At 43.7% G+C, this 15,556-nt stretch overlaps 1 protein-coding gene across 3 annotated transcripts in view; it reads left to right on the top strand.

Moving 5' to 3' along the window:
• The first annotated feature begins 1,699 nt into the window (after window positions 1–1,699).
• adam15 (ADAM metallopeptidase domain 15) overlaps window positions 1,700–15,556 on the top strand; it is a 31,455-nt gene continuing 17,598 nt past the window's right edge. For all 3 annotated transcript variants that reach the window (XM_030750187.1, XM_030750188.1, XM_030750190.1), the window contains exons 1-5: window positions 1,700–2,305; window positions 4,458–4,549; window positions 14,620–14,696; window positions 15,237–15,315; window positions 15,407–15,483. In XM_030750187.1, the coding sequence (XP_030606047.1) occupies window positions 2,137–2,305; window positions 4,458–4,549; window positions 14,620–14,696; window positions 15,237–15,315; window positions 15,407–15,483 (494 nt within the window). In that variant the 5' untranslated portion in view covers window positions 1,700–2,136. The remainder of the gene's footprint in view (window positions 2,306–4,457; window positions 4,550–14,619; window positions 14,697–15,236; window positions 15,316–15,406; window positions 15,484–15,556) is intronic.

Consider the following 15,556-nt stretch of genomic DNA (forward strand, 5'->3'; position numbering starts at 1 on the left):
TGTACAGAGGAGTTATGTAATCAGCTGATCGCTGCAGCAGGAGCAGCACGTGCTGCGTTCGCTTTGCTCACGGTTTCAGTCTGACTCAGGATCAGTTTACATCTGTGCTCCTCTGAGGGGCTCCGTGAACTGTTTCTGACCCCAGTGACCCATAATCCTCCTGAACACACCGATTATTCAGCTGTCAGCCTGCCATGTGGACCGCGGGAACACCATTAAAAGCTGATTTGAAACTAGTCCCTGTAAGGAACACGTTTCGCATCATTTGGTTTCTTTGGTTTTCTTCTGCTGTCTGTACATGGCATCAACCTGTAAGGACCTGCACATGAATATTAGCCTGTGGCCAAAGAGCCAGTGTGATTTAATGTGCATTGTCCCATAGTCTAAGCAGAGACCAGACTTCAGCTTGTCCTGGGTCTGCAACGAGGGTCTCCTTACATCTCCTCCAAACACCTCAGCTGGGAGGTGTCCTGGCAGCATCCTAGTCAGATGCTGAACTCAGCTGGCTCTTCTGTCAAAGAACACTGCCTGTATGATGGATGGATAACAATGGAAAAACAAACAAGCAAAACAAAGTAAAAGGAACCTCTGTGATTCTCTGATAGCACAACCATATATATTTTTACGCTGGCTTTGGTAAATGAGTGAATGTCAGTATGAAGTTTGGGTAACAGGTGATGGAAGTCTGCAGAGAATGAATATGTGTCTAAAGTGTGCATCAGAGAGATCGTAGCAGCTGAAAAGCTTGTGGGCCATTCAGAGGGGTAAATTCTGCTTCCTGTTATGATTCTCAAAGTAAAGGCTTTTTTTAGTGCAAGAGATTTTTCTGTAACTTTCTTTCATTAGTACCCGTTGTGTTAGCTCATGTTGCAATTTTACTCATGTTGCTTGTTGTGACAGCAAATAAAGTAATTTTAAAGGCAATTTTCTGTTTGTCTCAATTTGTTTTCACTGATCTAATACATGCACAAATTCTGATGCACATGTGATTGAAAATGATTCATAATATATATATATATATATATATATATATATATATTCTTTACTGTCTACCTTAAATGAATTCAAATTGCCTGGCAGTAAGTACACTACAAATACTGTAGTGACTGCACAATGCCACCACCATGATAGAAACATGCTATTTTTATTTAATTTTTTACACAAAAAGCATTTTCTCATTTTTATTATTAAAACAAGAAAGTAGTATCTTGCTCATTGGAAAGGTAAGTTATAAAACAAAAACTTTCCCGTGAGCAATGTTTTTTTTTTAATTGTTTAATCTGAAGTTTTCTGTAAGAATATAAAGCTATACATTCAAATTCAATATTTGCCTGGTTAATACTAGATACTTTCTTTCCATTTTCACACAAAAACATTGGGTTATAAAATATATTATTTACTTTACTGTCCGTCTAGATAGATCTAGATAGATAGATAGGTAGGTAGGTAGTAATGTCAAATCTTTCATAACCCAATTTGATAAGCCATTTGATGAGGAACTTATAGTTATTAATTTCATTAAAATATTTTTATTTTAAAACTGAAATAAAGTATCTAGAATTAACCAGAAAAGTATTGAATTTGAATGTACTGCTTTATATTCTTGTATGATCCGTGTTAGAAATGAGCGTCTATGCAGCGTGTATAAACATGTACTTTGACATTGTTTTATTTTGAAGGCTGTGTCGGTGCGTTTCCGGTCCTGTCGGTCAGCCTGATGACGCCTCCGTCGGTCCCGGTATAAACGCGGGCGGTCCCGGGCGCGCTCTGTGAATGAGCTGCTTCAGGCCTTTCTGGACGGTTGGACTGATCTACGCTGACGGAGTCTTCCCGGTGCTGACGGTCATTTTTGGGCTTTAGGAATAAATTTGGCTGGAGCTTCACCGATAGCGGTCCGAACCTGACCGCTGATTCCCCGGCACACTCCTACTACTAACGGACACTGATCCGCCCGGGGTTCGGGACAGCTCACGGTCCCTCATGTGGGTGTTACATGGAATAGAAGCGGCATGGAGTTTCAGCGGGTCCTCTCCCAGTGCTTGGACACGGTGAGGTAACGGGAGCGGGACGGGGTTGCCTCATACACACACACAGGACAGCAGCAACCTGTTGCGGGTTGCCGGTGACGCAGTGAGGATGAGCGGAGCTGCCGGGCTGCTGCCGCCGCCGCTGCTGCTGCTGCTGCTGCTCAGTGGCCGTGCTGCGTTCATCGGCTGCCGGTCCCTGAACGCACCGCAGGATGTACGGGTTCTGCCTCTGGACGGACAGACGGACGGTACCGACAGTCTGACCGCCACGGTGACAGGTAACGGTTGGCGACTGAGGAGAAAGCAGTCATGAATATACCTCGTGGAGCTTTAAAAAAAAAAAGTAAATTTATTTACTCCCGTCTTTTTAAAAAAAACTTTATTGAAAATAATGAAAAGAAAACAAGAAAAGGAAGCTCTTTAGATTAAAATAAACTACAATCAGTAATGATCAAGAAAATAACCATAAAGCTGCACACACTATACTTAATACAGTAATATGGATTTTTAAAAACTATATTTTGCATGTTTGAATATCCAAAACCCCAAATGTGCGGGCTTTTCCCCCAAAGGAACATCACGAAATTGAAGTGGGTCAGTGGATGGAAATGACTTTATTTATTTATTTATTGGAGTTTCATTATACATAAATTTTTTTTTTATTTTGGTGTATCAAATGAACAGGAAAATACATAGACCTGTAAATAACATAGCACAGTGCCTTCCACTGTATGGAGAGCAGTGTTGCTTGTGTGCATAGTGATCCTCCTCAGGGCCAATTTTAGTTCAGGACAAGCCCAAAAATATAGATTAAAAAAAAAACCTGTTGCACAATATAATGCACTAAAACAGTCAGTAAAGGATTGTTTCATGCTCTGTAGTCTTGTTGGTGGAAACAGTCTGCCAGCCTGTTCATGTGTGTGTGTGTAACAGTGTCTGTAACTCTGCCTTTGCGGGTACCAATGTGGTTCTTCACCTCTGGGTGTGAGGGCCTCGGGGCCAGTGAGGTCCTGCCTTTGTGCAGTCAGAGCTGTGATGGCCGCGTTCACCGTTTGTCTGACACGATGGGCGGTGTCAGAGGGCCAGGAGCCCAGCAGGTGGATTAACCTTTCACCTGGATTAAACTGTTGACCATTTGTCGCCATCCTGGATTTTTTGCTTCTTTCAAACAGTTTTTGGATTGGTTGCCATAGCAACACATCTGTGAGGTGAGACCCACTTGGAGGCATTTTTATTCAGCATTTCCAAGATTAGGTGACGGTGACCTTAATCTTTGCCAGCACTGAGATCATGAATAATGAATCCACTATTTTCCCAAAGCTGGGGTAGACTTAAAAGAGTAATTGATTCATTATTGAATTGAATTTCTCTGAACTTTAACTAAAATTAAACTGGGAAAAATACTGAAAAGTAAAATCTAAAATAAACTAAACATGACACAGTTTGGTTTGTTATAAATTTGGACTTTGGAGGTGCAGAAGTAAAGCAGAGGGCTGTGCTGGAAGGCAAAACGAGAATATTTCCAAAACATAATCATCTTTTTATCTCTGTCTTGTTTTAATTATCACTGGAAGCCTAAATTTTAGTTGGAATTAAAATCGGACTAATTGCACGGTCCTAGTTTCAGCTCTGTTTACCTAAAATGATGAATAAGAGAGAAAAGTTAAATTGGAATGTCATTAATGTCCGTGTCAGCTGCCTTCTCCATTTTAGAGCTCATTAATCAGAGTCCATTCAGAGCACTTGGTTAACAAGGACTGCAGGGGTTCTAACAAAATGATTGGTGGGTATATCTGGATGGATGTCAGCTGATTTTTCTGGTTCTTCAGTCCCTTTTTAAACTCCGTTTAGCTGTTTATTTATGGGTTAAACAGTTCGTGTTAATAAGCTACATCGGCAAACATGCCCAGTGTAGGGTGTGCATGATGAAGGTTGTCTGAAGCACTACAGGAGGGAACAGCGTATGCTAATGAGGGTGGTTACAAAGATAGTGCAAATGGGCGTAACCCTTGACATCCTTCTAATTTAATGCCTGGCATGTTGCCATGGTAGCTAATCTGACTGCCTCCCTGTAACCTGCTGTAATGTACACATGACTTTGCGTCCTGCGGCGATCAGCCCGTCTGAGCAACACCCAGAAACCAAAACCAGACTGCTGAATTCACACGAGCTGGTGCTGAAGTGTCCGTCTGCACGCTCCACCTTGATTGTGCGTCCTCTGTTACAGAGACTTTGTCCTCAGAGAGATCAGACTGCCTTTGACTGGCTCACAGATGGCAGACCTCAGTGGTGTTCTCAGATTGATTTTTAGTAATTGCTAAGTATAAAATTTAGCCATAAAAACAAAATGATACTGGTGTATGTGCTGGCCTCTGTCTAGAACCCTGTGTTTCCAGTTCTCCCAGTAAGAAGCTGTCTTTGTGTTCTCAGGTGTGGACAGAGGGCAGCACCCACTGCTGGCGAAAACTCGCCCCTTCGTTCTGGTGGACGGACAGAGACAGAGCCTCGCAGAAGCTTTGCAGGTCAGTGGAATGAAAATGGCATTTCAAACTGGTTTTAGTGGTTTGTTATTGGAGTTGTTGTGGACTTTAATGGCTCACAGTTTTATATTGGATTATTAGTGGTACTAAATGTTCATTATTTCTCTCTGAGTGGTGGTTCACTGGTCCTGAGCTCAGCCTGGTTTCCAGCTGGAACTCAGTGTTTGGGATGGGTGGGAAACACACACTCAAACACAAACCTCCCTTCCTTATTTAAGAAAACAAAAGCTGATTTAACCCTCCCATCTGTTATCGTGGTTACCTGATGCGGGTATTTTGGGCATGACATGAAGGGCGTACCGCCTCATGGGAGCCGGTCCTGGAGCTCTGACTGTTGATATAAACACAGCTTTTTTTTGTGTTAAAACTTTATTAAACTTTGATGACAGGTACTGGTGACTGCATTAAAACTACAGAGACAGTCTGAATAGGAAAAGTCTCCTACAATAATTTTTTATTTTTTTTTAAAGAATATTTTTGTTTTAGAAAGAATATCATTTATTCCATGTGCTGCGCTGGGTGGGCTTTAGGGGTGCACCTGTCCTAAAAATGAGACCACCTCGGTACGAGCTCAGTTCAGTTCCACTGTATCTGCTCCTGAGCTCTTACTTGGGCGTGTGACTCAGGTATGTTGCAGAGTTCATCCTGCATAAAGAAACGTTTGGTGACCTTTAAAAAGAAAAATCATCTGCATTGGAATTTGCACAAGCACAATAAACAGTTTGTTCTTCAGATGGTGATATAACACAAGAAAAGAAGGGATTTCTGTCAACGATTATGCAGACTGAGGGCCCTTACAGCGCAGGGACCAGCTTGTGTGTGTAGTCCTCCTCCAAAGATCCACTCTGAGCCACAATAAAAAACAAAATCTATTAACAACTGCCAGCATTGTAGACTCTCACTTTTTAAAAAATGTTAGTATCCTTCTGAGACTGCGATGCTGTCCACAGTCAGTTGCCCCAGAGAGGAGCTCCTCCTGTAGGTGAACACGTTCCAAGTCCACTGTGTTGGACTGCAGTCAGCGGCTGCAGACCTCCGTCTCTGGAGGTCTCCTGCAAATTGGAGGGTTACTGTAACTGGAATCTACAGCGGTTAGAGGATTGATTGGTTCATGTGGCGCTACACCAAACTCACTGAGGCTGCAGAGCAAGGACTACCAACTGAAGTCCAGCATGGAGGAGGTGGAGTTCATCTGCAGGCCAAGAGACTCCTTGGAAATACAGCTGATTAATCTGTTTATTTACTTTGTAAAGGAGAAACTTAGAAGCATAAATATCTGGTAATTCATTCAGCCTCCTTTAGCATGCACGCACACCCCACACCTTCACATAAAGAGCCTAAATCTGTGGGAAACACTGGAAAAGTGTGTGAGACAAAGTAAACGGAGACAGGCGGTCAGACGAGGAGGATGATGTGACAGAGCCACATCAGGATTAGATGACAGCCGCGGGAGGAAGACCGATTGTTTCATCGCTGCAGCTGACTGTAGGGACGCCACATGTGGTCAGACTTTGTGGTGAAATACAAAGTTTAACCAAGAGTCTGTAAAAGTTTTTATTTTTTCCCAAAAGTCACCCAGTAAGTGTGGGGTCAGTGCATCTGATAGAAGAGAACTAACAAAACATGAAGTCTTTGACTGTGTGATCGCACCAAAGTACTGGACAGCTGTGAGACGCCTCTCTGTTTCCCTGCAGCGTTTTGCAGCACAGAGTTTTGCCACTGTAGAAAAATAGGTGTGTGAAGGCCTTTGTTACTCAGTGTGACACGTTCTCAGCCAGATGGAATGGGATTGTGTTGGTGATGATGACACACAGCAGGTCCACTTTTATGGTCTTCACAGTGGATGTTGGACAATTCACACCAGCAACCATTGCAGTGTTTTTCTTGACCTTTCTTTATATTGCAGTTTGTGATGCGTTTTCAGGCAGTTGAAATAGTTGTGTTGCTTTGCAGCGCAGACACAACTCTGCAGCAGTCTACAACATTTGTTCTTAGTTAACATCACTTGGCTGAAATCTGAAGCAGCAGATGATGATCAGCTTTGTGTATGTTGCAGCCTTATTTTGGAAAACACCCTGTTTATTTTTCCGCAACAGTGATTTATTGATAATGTAGCTAATGCTGGATAAAGTCTGTTTGAACTGAACAGGAACCCTCAAACTTATTTTAGCTTGTCACAAAGACTGATGACAGAGCTGCTGAGTTTATTCTGCAGGGAGAGGAGCAGGAATTCATCGCTTTGTGTTCTCCTGTCCGTCATCTCAGTTTCCTCCTGGCGTTCAGGCTGACATGGGGTGGCTGTGGCTCAGGAGGTAGAGCAGGTTATCTACTCAGGATCTGTGTGCCAAAGTATCCTTGGGCAGGATACTCCCAATGTGTTTGTCGGAGTGTGAACATGTGTGAATGTTAGATAGAAAACAGTTAGATGTAGAAGGACATGTTGAGACATGCTTTGTGCTTTGAGGGCTCAGGTGCAGTAGAACAGCGCTACATAGGAACCAGTCCATTCACCGTTTACTTCAGAGTTACGACTGTTTGAGAGAGGAAGGAAGGCCGGAGCGTTTTCACCAGAAGCTTCCTGTAGGAACGCTGAGACCTCACTGCAGGAGGGATGAAGCGGAGGCCGGGGAAGGAGCGGCGTTAGGGGACGGACACTTCCTGTGCTGCTGACAGAAGCTCTGAAATCATTTCCTGTAGAAACCCCCACCCAGCCCAACTCCACCCAGCCATGAGGAACTGGGGATTTCAGGAGGAGAAAGCAGAAGCAGGGCTAAAGGACGAAAACCTCAAACCGTCTGACCAGCTAACCATCGCCAACGGTCTCAGCAAGAGTGTGTCTGACTCATCACCTGTGCAGCTCTGAGTGAACAGTTTGAGTCATATTGAAGACAGAAATCTAGTTCTGCTTACATGATGAATACCTGTGCCTAGCTGCTGCTGGCTGCATGTGCAGAGATCTAATGAACTTAAGATAATTATAATTAAGGAAATGACCTTTTACTTTATTTCAGCTACAATGCTCTTATGTTATCAGACACACCTTTCCTTTTTCATAGCTGTGTGGGGTGTTTGCCCCTTTCTAAAAGGGCAAAAATGACTGAAAGAGGGCAAATGGCCAACAAGATATATATAGAGGAAGTGACAGCTATCAAAGGTTTCCATAGGTGACCCTTTGAAAGGATCATCAGGGGTCATCTCCTGAACTCTGAGGGTCTGTCACCTGGCCCTCTTTTGGTTTTGGTTGGTTATTGGATCTTCACCGCTCTCCCAGTGGCTACTGTGCAAGCCTCTGAAGGCATGTGAGCCCGCTGCATCTCAGCCTGTTGTTGTGCACACACCCACAAGACTCATCTTAGGCTGGACCCATACAACTGCACATTGTGATGGGGGGTGGAAGAACTACCATCCTCAGGGAGGGGCAACTATCTGCCTTGACTTTCTGGAAGGTGAGGGGAGGGAGGTGAGACCATGATGAGCTGAGGAGAACTGCTCACTGTTGTCCACCAGTTTCCCCCACGGTCAGATGCTCAGTCTTTTAGGACCGTCCTTTACTCTGGGGTGATCACTCTTGCTAAGGGATGATCTTTGTACTCCATTTTCAAAGATATTTCAGTATTCTGGATATTGTGTAGTGAGACCATTGTAATTGTATGCCAGAGCCCATCAGCTTTGAGAAAAACACCTGTTGGAGTGAAAACTGTTAGCAATAAAGCTGCTTTCTTTCATGTGACTCATGCTTCAGGTTTCATAAAGCTGGAACAATCATGAAGGTGAACTCTGCGCTCTTGTTTCTGTTCGTTTTGTCGAGGTTGTTTTGTTAGTTGTCACTGGAGGTGCCTCACGTTATGCTTCTCCTGTATCTTCCTGACATCTCGCCACTGTGAACTTGATGGAGACATAAAACAGGCCCCAGCTTTCTCTCTGTTATTGCCATTTCACTTCCCTCCTCCTCCTCCTTGTTTTTCTGCTTTTCTCCCTCCTCTGTTGTGGTCGGCAGCTCTGAGCCTCACCCAGATTTTCTGCAGCTCTGACATCATCTGGAGGCCGGGCGAGAGACATGACCTCACTGCGTGGAGAGCGAGTTTAGGGGCGAAGAGGGAAAAACATATGAGGAAGGGAGGGTGTTAACAGATGGTGAGAGAGGCTGAGAAACACAGTGAGAGGTAAAAGAGAGAGAGTGAAAACAGAGGAGAGGTCATAATTAGGTTTGTACTGTTTGAGTCAGCTGTGTTTATGCACTGATTTCTGATTGGTCGGGCAGTGAAAGGTGTGACTGCTGGCTGACTGGAAATTTGATGCTTTAAAACCCCGACCCCGCCCACCTGCAGGTAATACCTTTATTCGTTTGTTTTCATCCTTAATGCCAGTTTGCATTCAGCTCTTTTAACAGAAATCACTTCTTTGACTAAAAGCAGCTTAAAATTTGACAACAATAAAAGAAAAAATGATAAAGTGAAACCCGTGAAGCGTCTTTGAAGTATTAAAACACATTTTTGGGTTCACTGATAATTTGAGACACAGGACGACAGATATTAAAAGGGTGAGAGGTGGGAAACAGCACGAGGCTGTCTGCTATAGATTTTATCCTGATTGTTTTGGTTTCATTTCAATGGTTCGCAGGCCGGAGAAGATTACGATGGTTTGTCGCTCTTGGGCTGTATTTTTCTCACGTTAGAGCTCGGGACGTGCACAACTTTTTAACGAGATATTTAAACGCTGCTGCCCTTGCTGGATGGTTAAAGGAATTATCTAAGATGTTAAGCCTGCAGCTCTGACAGATGCAGCCTCGTCCATCACACTGCTCAGTTTTGAATGCTTTATCAGTGTTTTCTTACTTCTAGACTAGTCGACCAGTCCTAATTTTTTCTTTTTTTCTCTGCTTGTTTAAATGCTCTGTAAATTAGTCATTAAGGACATCCCTAGTTTGGGTTGAATCATTCATTGCACAGCATAGAAAGGAGGTTAACAGTGTGTTAATAGTGCTACCTCAGGTTTCTCACCCAGATTCTTGAGGAACAGCACCGTCTCACCAGTGGGGCCCACTGAATGCTTTACAATTTGTAAAAACTCATGAATATTTCAAAATTTTAAAGAAATTGCTCTGCTGTTCCATAAGGATGCAAAATAGTGTAAATGTGAAGATTATGCGCCGTTGAAGAGTCGCTGTACACCATAATGCACGTGTAAACAGAGAAGTCTTTAACTCTTGTGGCTGAAAGCTCGGTGTGAGTTGAGCTGGCAGGCGAGCAGACAGATGACTGATGGGGAAGGCAGAGTGAGCGTGGTGTGGCAGACAAGTGCTCAGTGGAGCTGAAGGTGAGCCGAGGAGAAGGAGAAGGGTGGAGCTGGCAGGCAGTTGACAGTGACTCTAAGCACAAGAGAATCCAATTAGCACCAAGGGGGAGGAAAAAAACAAAAAACGCAAGGAGCAAATTTAGCAAAACCAATCGCAAAGGTCTTAGCGTCTCAACCACATTAACATTCAGAGCGACCTGGCAGAGAAGGAGCGGTGAGCTGAGGTCGATGACTGCAAGGGGACGTGAACCTCAGTCAGGATCTCTAACCTTCTGGAAGATGTCGATAGAAATGTAGAGTTTCTGATTTCCACTGAAGAAATCTTGTTAGATCACATGAATTTCAGCAGGTTTTAGCTCTAGTTTTGTGTTTCACACTGATCTGATTACAGGCAAATTTGGCCGACTCCACACTATAAAAGCCACTCAGCAGGAACACTGACAGACACATTTCTGCCTCATTTGCACAGATTATTTATTTATTTATTCATTTATTTTGTCTTGGTAACTCCGCTGCAGTCAGTCTCTGAACCATTTTACACCTATCATTATACTTGTTTCTTTAATGACAAGATCCTTGTATTTGAGTTGTATAATTGCAATAACTAATATGTTCTCCATTTTAATTTTGATTAGTAATAAACTGTGCTGGATTGTCTGCCAGCTGCTTCCTTGCTTTCATGTAATTATATGGAGGACTTTGGGGGGGCTAGACTTGTAAAAGCAAGTAAAGTCCCAGCTGATTCTTTCAGCAGTAATAAAATGAACTTTAGGGGCGCTGTCATGCTTTTCTGGGTGGACCAATCGGAGGTCCAGCTTGCAGAGTTTAGTTTGCTGTGATTCAGTTTCCTCTTTGCTGCCCGTCCTCAAAGTCAGACCCTCCCAGCTGAAACGAACATGACTCAGCCAACAAACGCACTCCCACCCCTCCATCCTGCTGCACAATGATCTGACCCCGCCGCAGTACAAAGTACAGATGGGTGGGGAAAACAAACACGCCTCAGAGGGGAATTCTGCTCATTTTTAAAGGACTACTCCACCCAAAATCTGCTTTCAGATATTAAAGCATAAACCCTGCAGGACTGGAGGTGAAGTCCACAAATGATTCATTCCATCTCAGTCAGTCCATCTTTCCAGAACTTCTGTCCCATCCTTCTTGTGCAAAAATAAGGCTGAACATTGTTAATTATTGGTTAGGAGGAGTGGTGGTCCTGTTCTGCAGTTGGCTTTGAGTTGTACAGCTGCTCCTTTTTCAAGTGCATATTTTAGCTGTGAGCAGTTTATGCACTTGTGCAAGAAAATAAAGTTTGACTGCCAGGAGCGCTGTGTGCTTCGAGAGGGGAGCTGTATTAATTTCCCACAAGTTCTATTTGTCTCAAGTCATATTATTTAAGATTGAATATGCACTTCAACAGGGCAAACATTTCAGCATGCAGTAATTTGTGAAACATGAACTATTTGTAATACTAATTTGCAAGGATGAAGAAAAGAGAGCAGAACTGTGTCTGCGGCTTTTAAACCATCATTTCTGCTAGTGATGCTTCTGCACTCGACCATCGCTGTGGGTGGGTCTGAACTAGGGTTTAATCCCGGGATCCGGGATTCCCGGGAAATGCGATCAGAACCATTTCCCGTTTCCCGGGAAACGTTAGACGGGAAACCGGGAAAAAAGTCGCGCGCGTCGATTTGACTTTCAGAAAGAAAAGAAAGCTTCAGAAAGTTAAATTTAAGGAAATATTGAGAGAAGGGTTCGTTTAATGCGAAAAGCATTACTCTTCATTTCAGGCACGTTCAGCCTCCGTTTAAGGCTTCAGCCTTCATCTCAAGGGTTTTAATAGAGGTATTACACAGTTGTACTTTTTTCCTCTTTAATTTGTTGAAATCGTAGGCAATGTGTTTACCCTAAGGTATTTTGTATTATATAATTTTATACTATTATATATTGTTATATTGCATTATATAGCCTATAAAATATGCCTGTCCTGAACAATAAAGAAATATCTGTTTAACTTCGAGTGTTTCTTTTCCTCGTTTGCAGCCGCTTACTAACAATCATGAATTAGGATACGGGCCTAATGTGTGAAGAAATTATCATGAAATAGATTGCTTTAACATATTTCGCTTTTAAAGTGGAGTTGAGTAAAATGTATATTTTTTAGGCTATAAGGATCGGCCAGTTTTTCAAAAGACGATTCACAGCGAACCTACTTTAACCCTCAGACACGGTGTTATAAATTTGTTGTTGCCAGAATGGCAATGACCAAGTCGTAGTGCATTACTCAAGGCCCTGTGTTATGCCATATTATAGTGTAGTACGGTAGTTAACTTTTCAATGACTATTACAGCGTTCCACTGGTGGAGATATAGCGCAACAGATGTCGCCACGACAGCGTGGCTGAGCCTTTATCAATGCTGTGGAGATGAACCGTATTGTTTTGCACCAGCAATTGTAAAATAGCTTGGTATAATTCCATGTACAATGGAGGAATATTCTAATTATATTTGTTAAGGGAGTGTTGAGGAACGATACAACACCGCATAGCTCGAGCACTCCAATCTCGAGATGTAGGTTTTATTGCGTTAATCAAGCCGACGTTACCCCCTACTGGGCATAACAGGACATAGCTGGAAAGCTACCTCTACAATATCACAATAGGTTAAGGCCGACACAGGCTACAGAAGGCCTAATTAAAATAAAAAAATAAATAAACTTTTTCCCGGGATTCCCGGGAAATGGCTCGTCATTTCCCGGGATTTGATTCATGTCATTTTCGGGAACAACCGCTTGCTAGCAAACTGTGATGATAGCAATCCGTTCTGGTAGCTAACAGCTGAAATTCTCAGCCTGGCGCAGCGCCGGGCGATCATCCGCTTACTAGAACCCCGAGATGAATGAATAATTGTAAACCTAAAAGCTCACCTAAAGGCAGAAATGCATAAATAATATTATTTATAATACCATAATATACTGTGAAATTACCATAGTCCTATACAAATTTACAAATCATACTGACCAGCACTGTTTTTAAGCAAGTTATCTGTCCAATGATGGGCAAAAGTGTTTCATTGTGTGTAGGAAACCTGACTCACAATCCTCATCTACCTGATGTTAGAACCATGTGGGTGGAGGGGATTTCAAAGCCATGTGGTATTCAGTTCTAATAGGACATAAATAACTTGTGGGCTTGGTCGAGACCTGTGTGTACCTCCACCTCAGTGTCCAGTGAGGGTTTTATCAGGAAAATCGGGAGTCATCAGCATAGCGGTAGGCGAAGCCATGAGAGTGTATGATGGACTGACTGTAAAAGAAAAAACTGCCACGTGGCTGCTCACCATGTAGGGCGGTTTAACAGGAAAACTGCTGTTCCACCCAGTAACGCGCACTCCTTCACTTCCTCCGGAGCTGAGAGGAGAAAGCGCGAAGCTGTTGCACAGGAAGTACACCCACTTCAAAGAGCAGCTCCATTAAGCCAGGAAGACATACTGATTGGAGAGCGGATGTACTCTGCAGTGCCAGAGAAAAGGAAGTCACTAGGACAAAGGAAAAATGGAACGACCAGAGCGGGTTAATGTTTCCAAGCTTCACTGAATTATAAGACTTAATACTTTAAATTGATGATGATGATGATGATGATGAATAATGCAGTAATCATTTTATTTACAAAAGTTCAGATGAAACAATTCAGCATATTTTTAAATCCCATCAATTATAAAAGTTCCTTCCATCCACCACTGCTATGTCCGGTTGGTTAGCCATCACCAGCTTGTCTGTGTGTATCTGGAAGTCCCACAGGATCTTAGCTCAGTCACTTTCTACCACCCATGGGAGCGTATCCCATTTTAACCTGGAGACTTCCAGGTCATACTTGGCACAGATGTTCCTGTATACTATGCTGGCTACTTGGTTATGGCGTTGCATGTATGCCCTGCCTGCTAGCATCTTGCACCCTGCTGTTATGTGCTGATCATCGTGGGGTTTGCCTGTTGATCTTGTACAGAGAGATAGACCTATAGCCACCTGTGCTCGCCTGTCGCTCAAAAGCCCCCCCCCCCCCCCCCCCCCCCCCCCCCCGCCCCCCACAGTGGAACAGAACTGAGACTGTGCCGAGGTGCACCCCCCCCAAATGCTTTTTTAATTTGCAATACATATTTAAAAAGAAAAATCCATTTTTTTGTATCAGGCTGTAAGCATGTTTATTTCTGCTGCAAAGTTGGACCTTTTAACATGGGGGGGGGGGGGGGGGGGGGGGTGTATGGAGGCTGACTCACTTTTGGAACCAGCTTCATGTGGACATCAGACAAACTGCACTTTTTGATGCTTGGAAGTGTTTTAGCCCCCGGGTCACTGCTCGGTGCAGACACACATCAAGCCCCTGACAGGAGTGCTCTCGCTGTGTCGGCTGATGCCTGGAAAAGTTCAGACTTCCACTGCATGTGTGAAAATGCCAGAACTGGCAGAGCTGCGGGTGATTTGACACAGAGGAGAGAAAATATCAGTGAGGAACTGTGCCCCCCCCCACCCCCCCCCACCCCACAGCTGCATGTGTCACTGTATTTGTTTCAGTTATCTTACCCGGTCATTTATTCCCCATTGTTTACCTCTGCAGGTGCCCCAGTAGCATTTTGAATTTGCAAATCCGTCTTGTTGGTCTCGGGTATTTGTGTGGTTTGGAAGGGCTCCATCCTGTTCTTTTCTTTCCTGCCTCCAGAGTTTAATCGGCTCAGTAAATGCAGGAACTGTTCTTCCTGTGTTCTCAGGATGGTCACCCTGACAGGCTGCAGTGTGGGCTGGAGGTGGGAGGAAGACTCTTCCTGCTGGACCTGGAGAAGAACCAGTGAGTCTGATGAATAGTGTGATATTTAAACACCACATGTACAGAACCTCCTGCTAGGCCTGTGATGTTAATATTTTAGAAATGAAAGACACAATGAGCTGATAAAATGTAATGATATCATACGCTATAATCTGTAAAATGTTACAGATAACACTGTACAGCCATCACGGGGGATATTTGCTTTTAATGCTGCCGTCTGATTCTGAATACTCCCTCAGTCGTCATCCTTATCATTTACACTCCATGTTTCCGACTGATGAATCATGTCCTTTTTGAAATTTGCTTACAGTTGATTTAGTTTTCCCTGAGTTTGTCTTTAAGACAGCATTCTCAGAGACTTTATGCCACCTTAAAGAGTCTAGTGTGGGAAGTAAAGTCCATCTGCAGTAAATATAGAAGGTCCGTCCACTCAAACCTTGGAGTTTCTCCACAGAGAAATCACTTTGTTATATGAAAGGATGTAACATGAGGGAACGTAGCCTCGCTTGTTTTAATGTGATGATACGTCTCTCATACACTTTGACCTTTGCCACTCTTCAGCGACCTGCTGCCCAAACCACCAAACGTCTTCTACTACCTCCCCAATGGTACTGGAGTGTCTGTAACAGCCAACCCTGTGGTGAGTCAGCAAACACTCTACAGCCTGTCAGACCTTCCCTGTAGAACCTCTCCAGCTGTGACAGATGTTGTTGTGTTTGTGTCGTCTGCAGACTCACTGTTATTACCACGGCACCGTCAGAGGATTCCCTCAGTCCAGAGTGGCTCTGAGCACCTGCTCTGGACTCCGGTCAGTAAACCCCCACAGGAAGGACAGCCTGTCTACTCACTTCAACCGTCAGGCCTCATCATAGTGTCATTGT

This window comes from Archocentrus centrarchus, chromosome 16, assembly GCF_007364275.1.
Source record: "Archocentrus centrarchus isolate MPI-CPG fArcCen1 chromosome 16, fArcCen1, whole genome shotgun sequence".
In the NCBI taxonomy this organism is placed as follows: domain Eukaryota; kingdom Metazoa; phylum Chordata; class Actinopteri; order Cichliformes; family Cichlidae; genus Archocentrus; species Archocentrus centrarchus.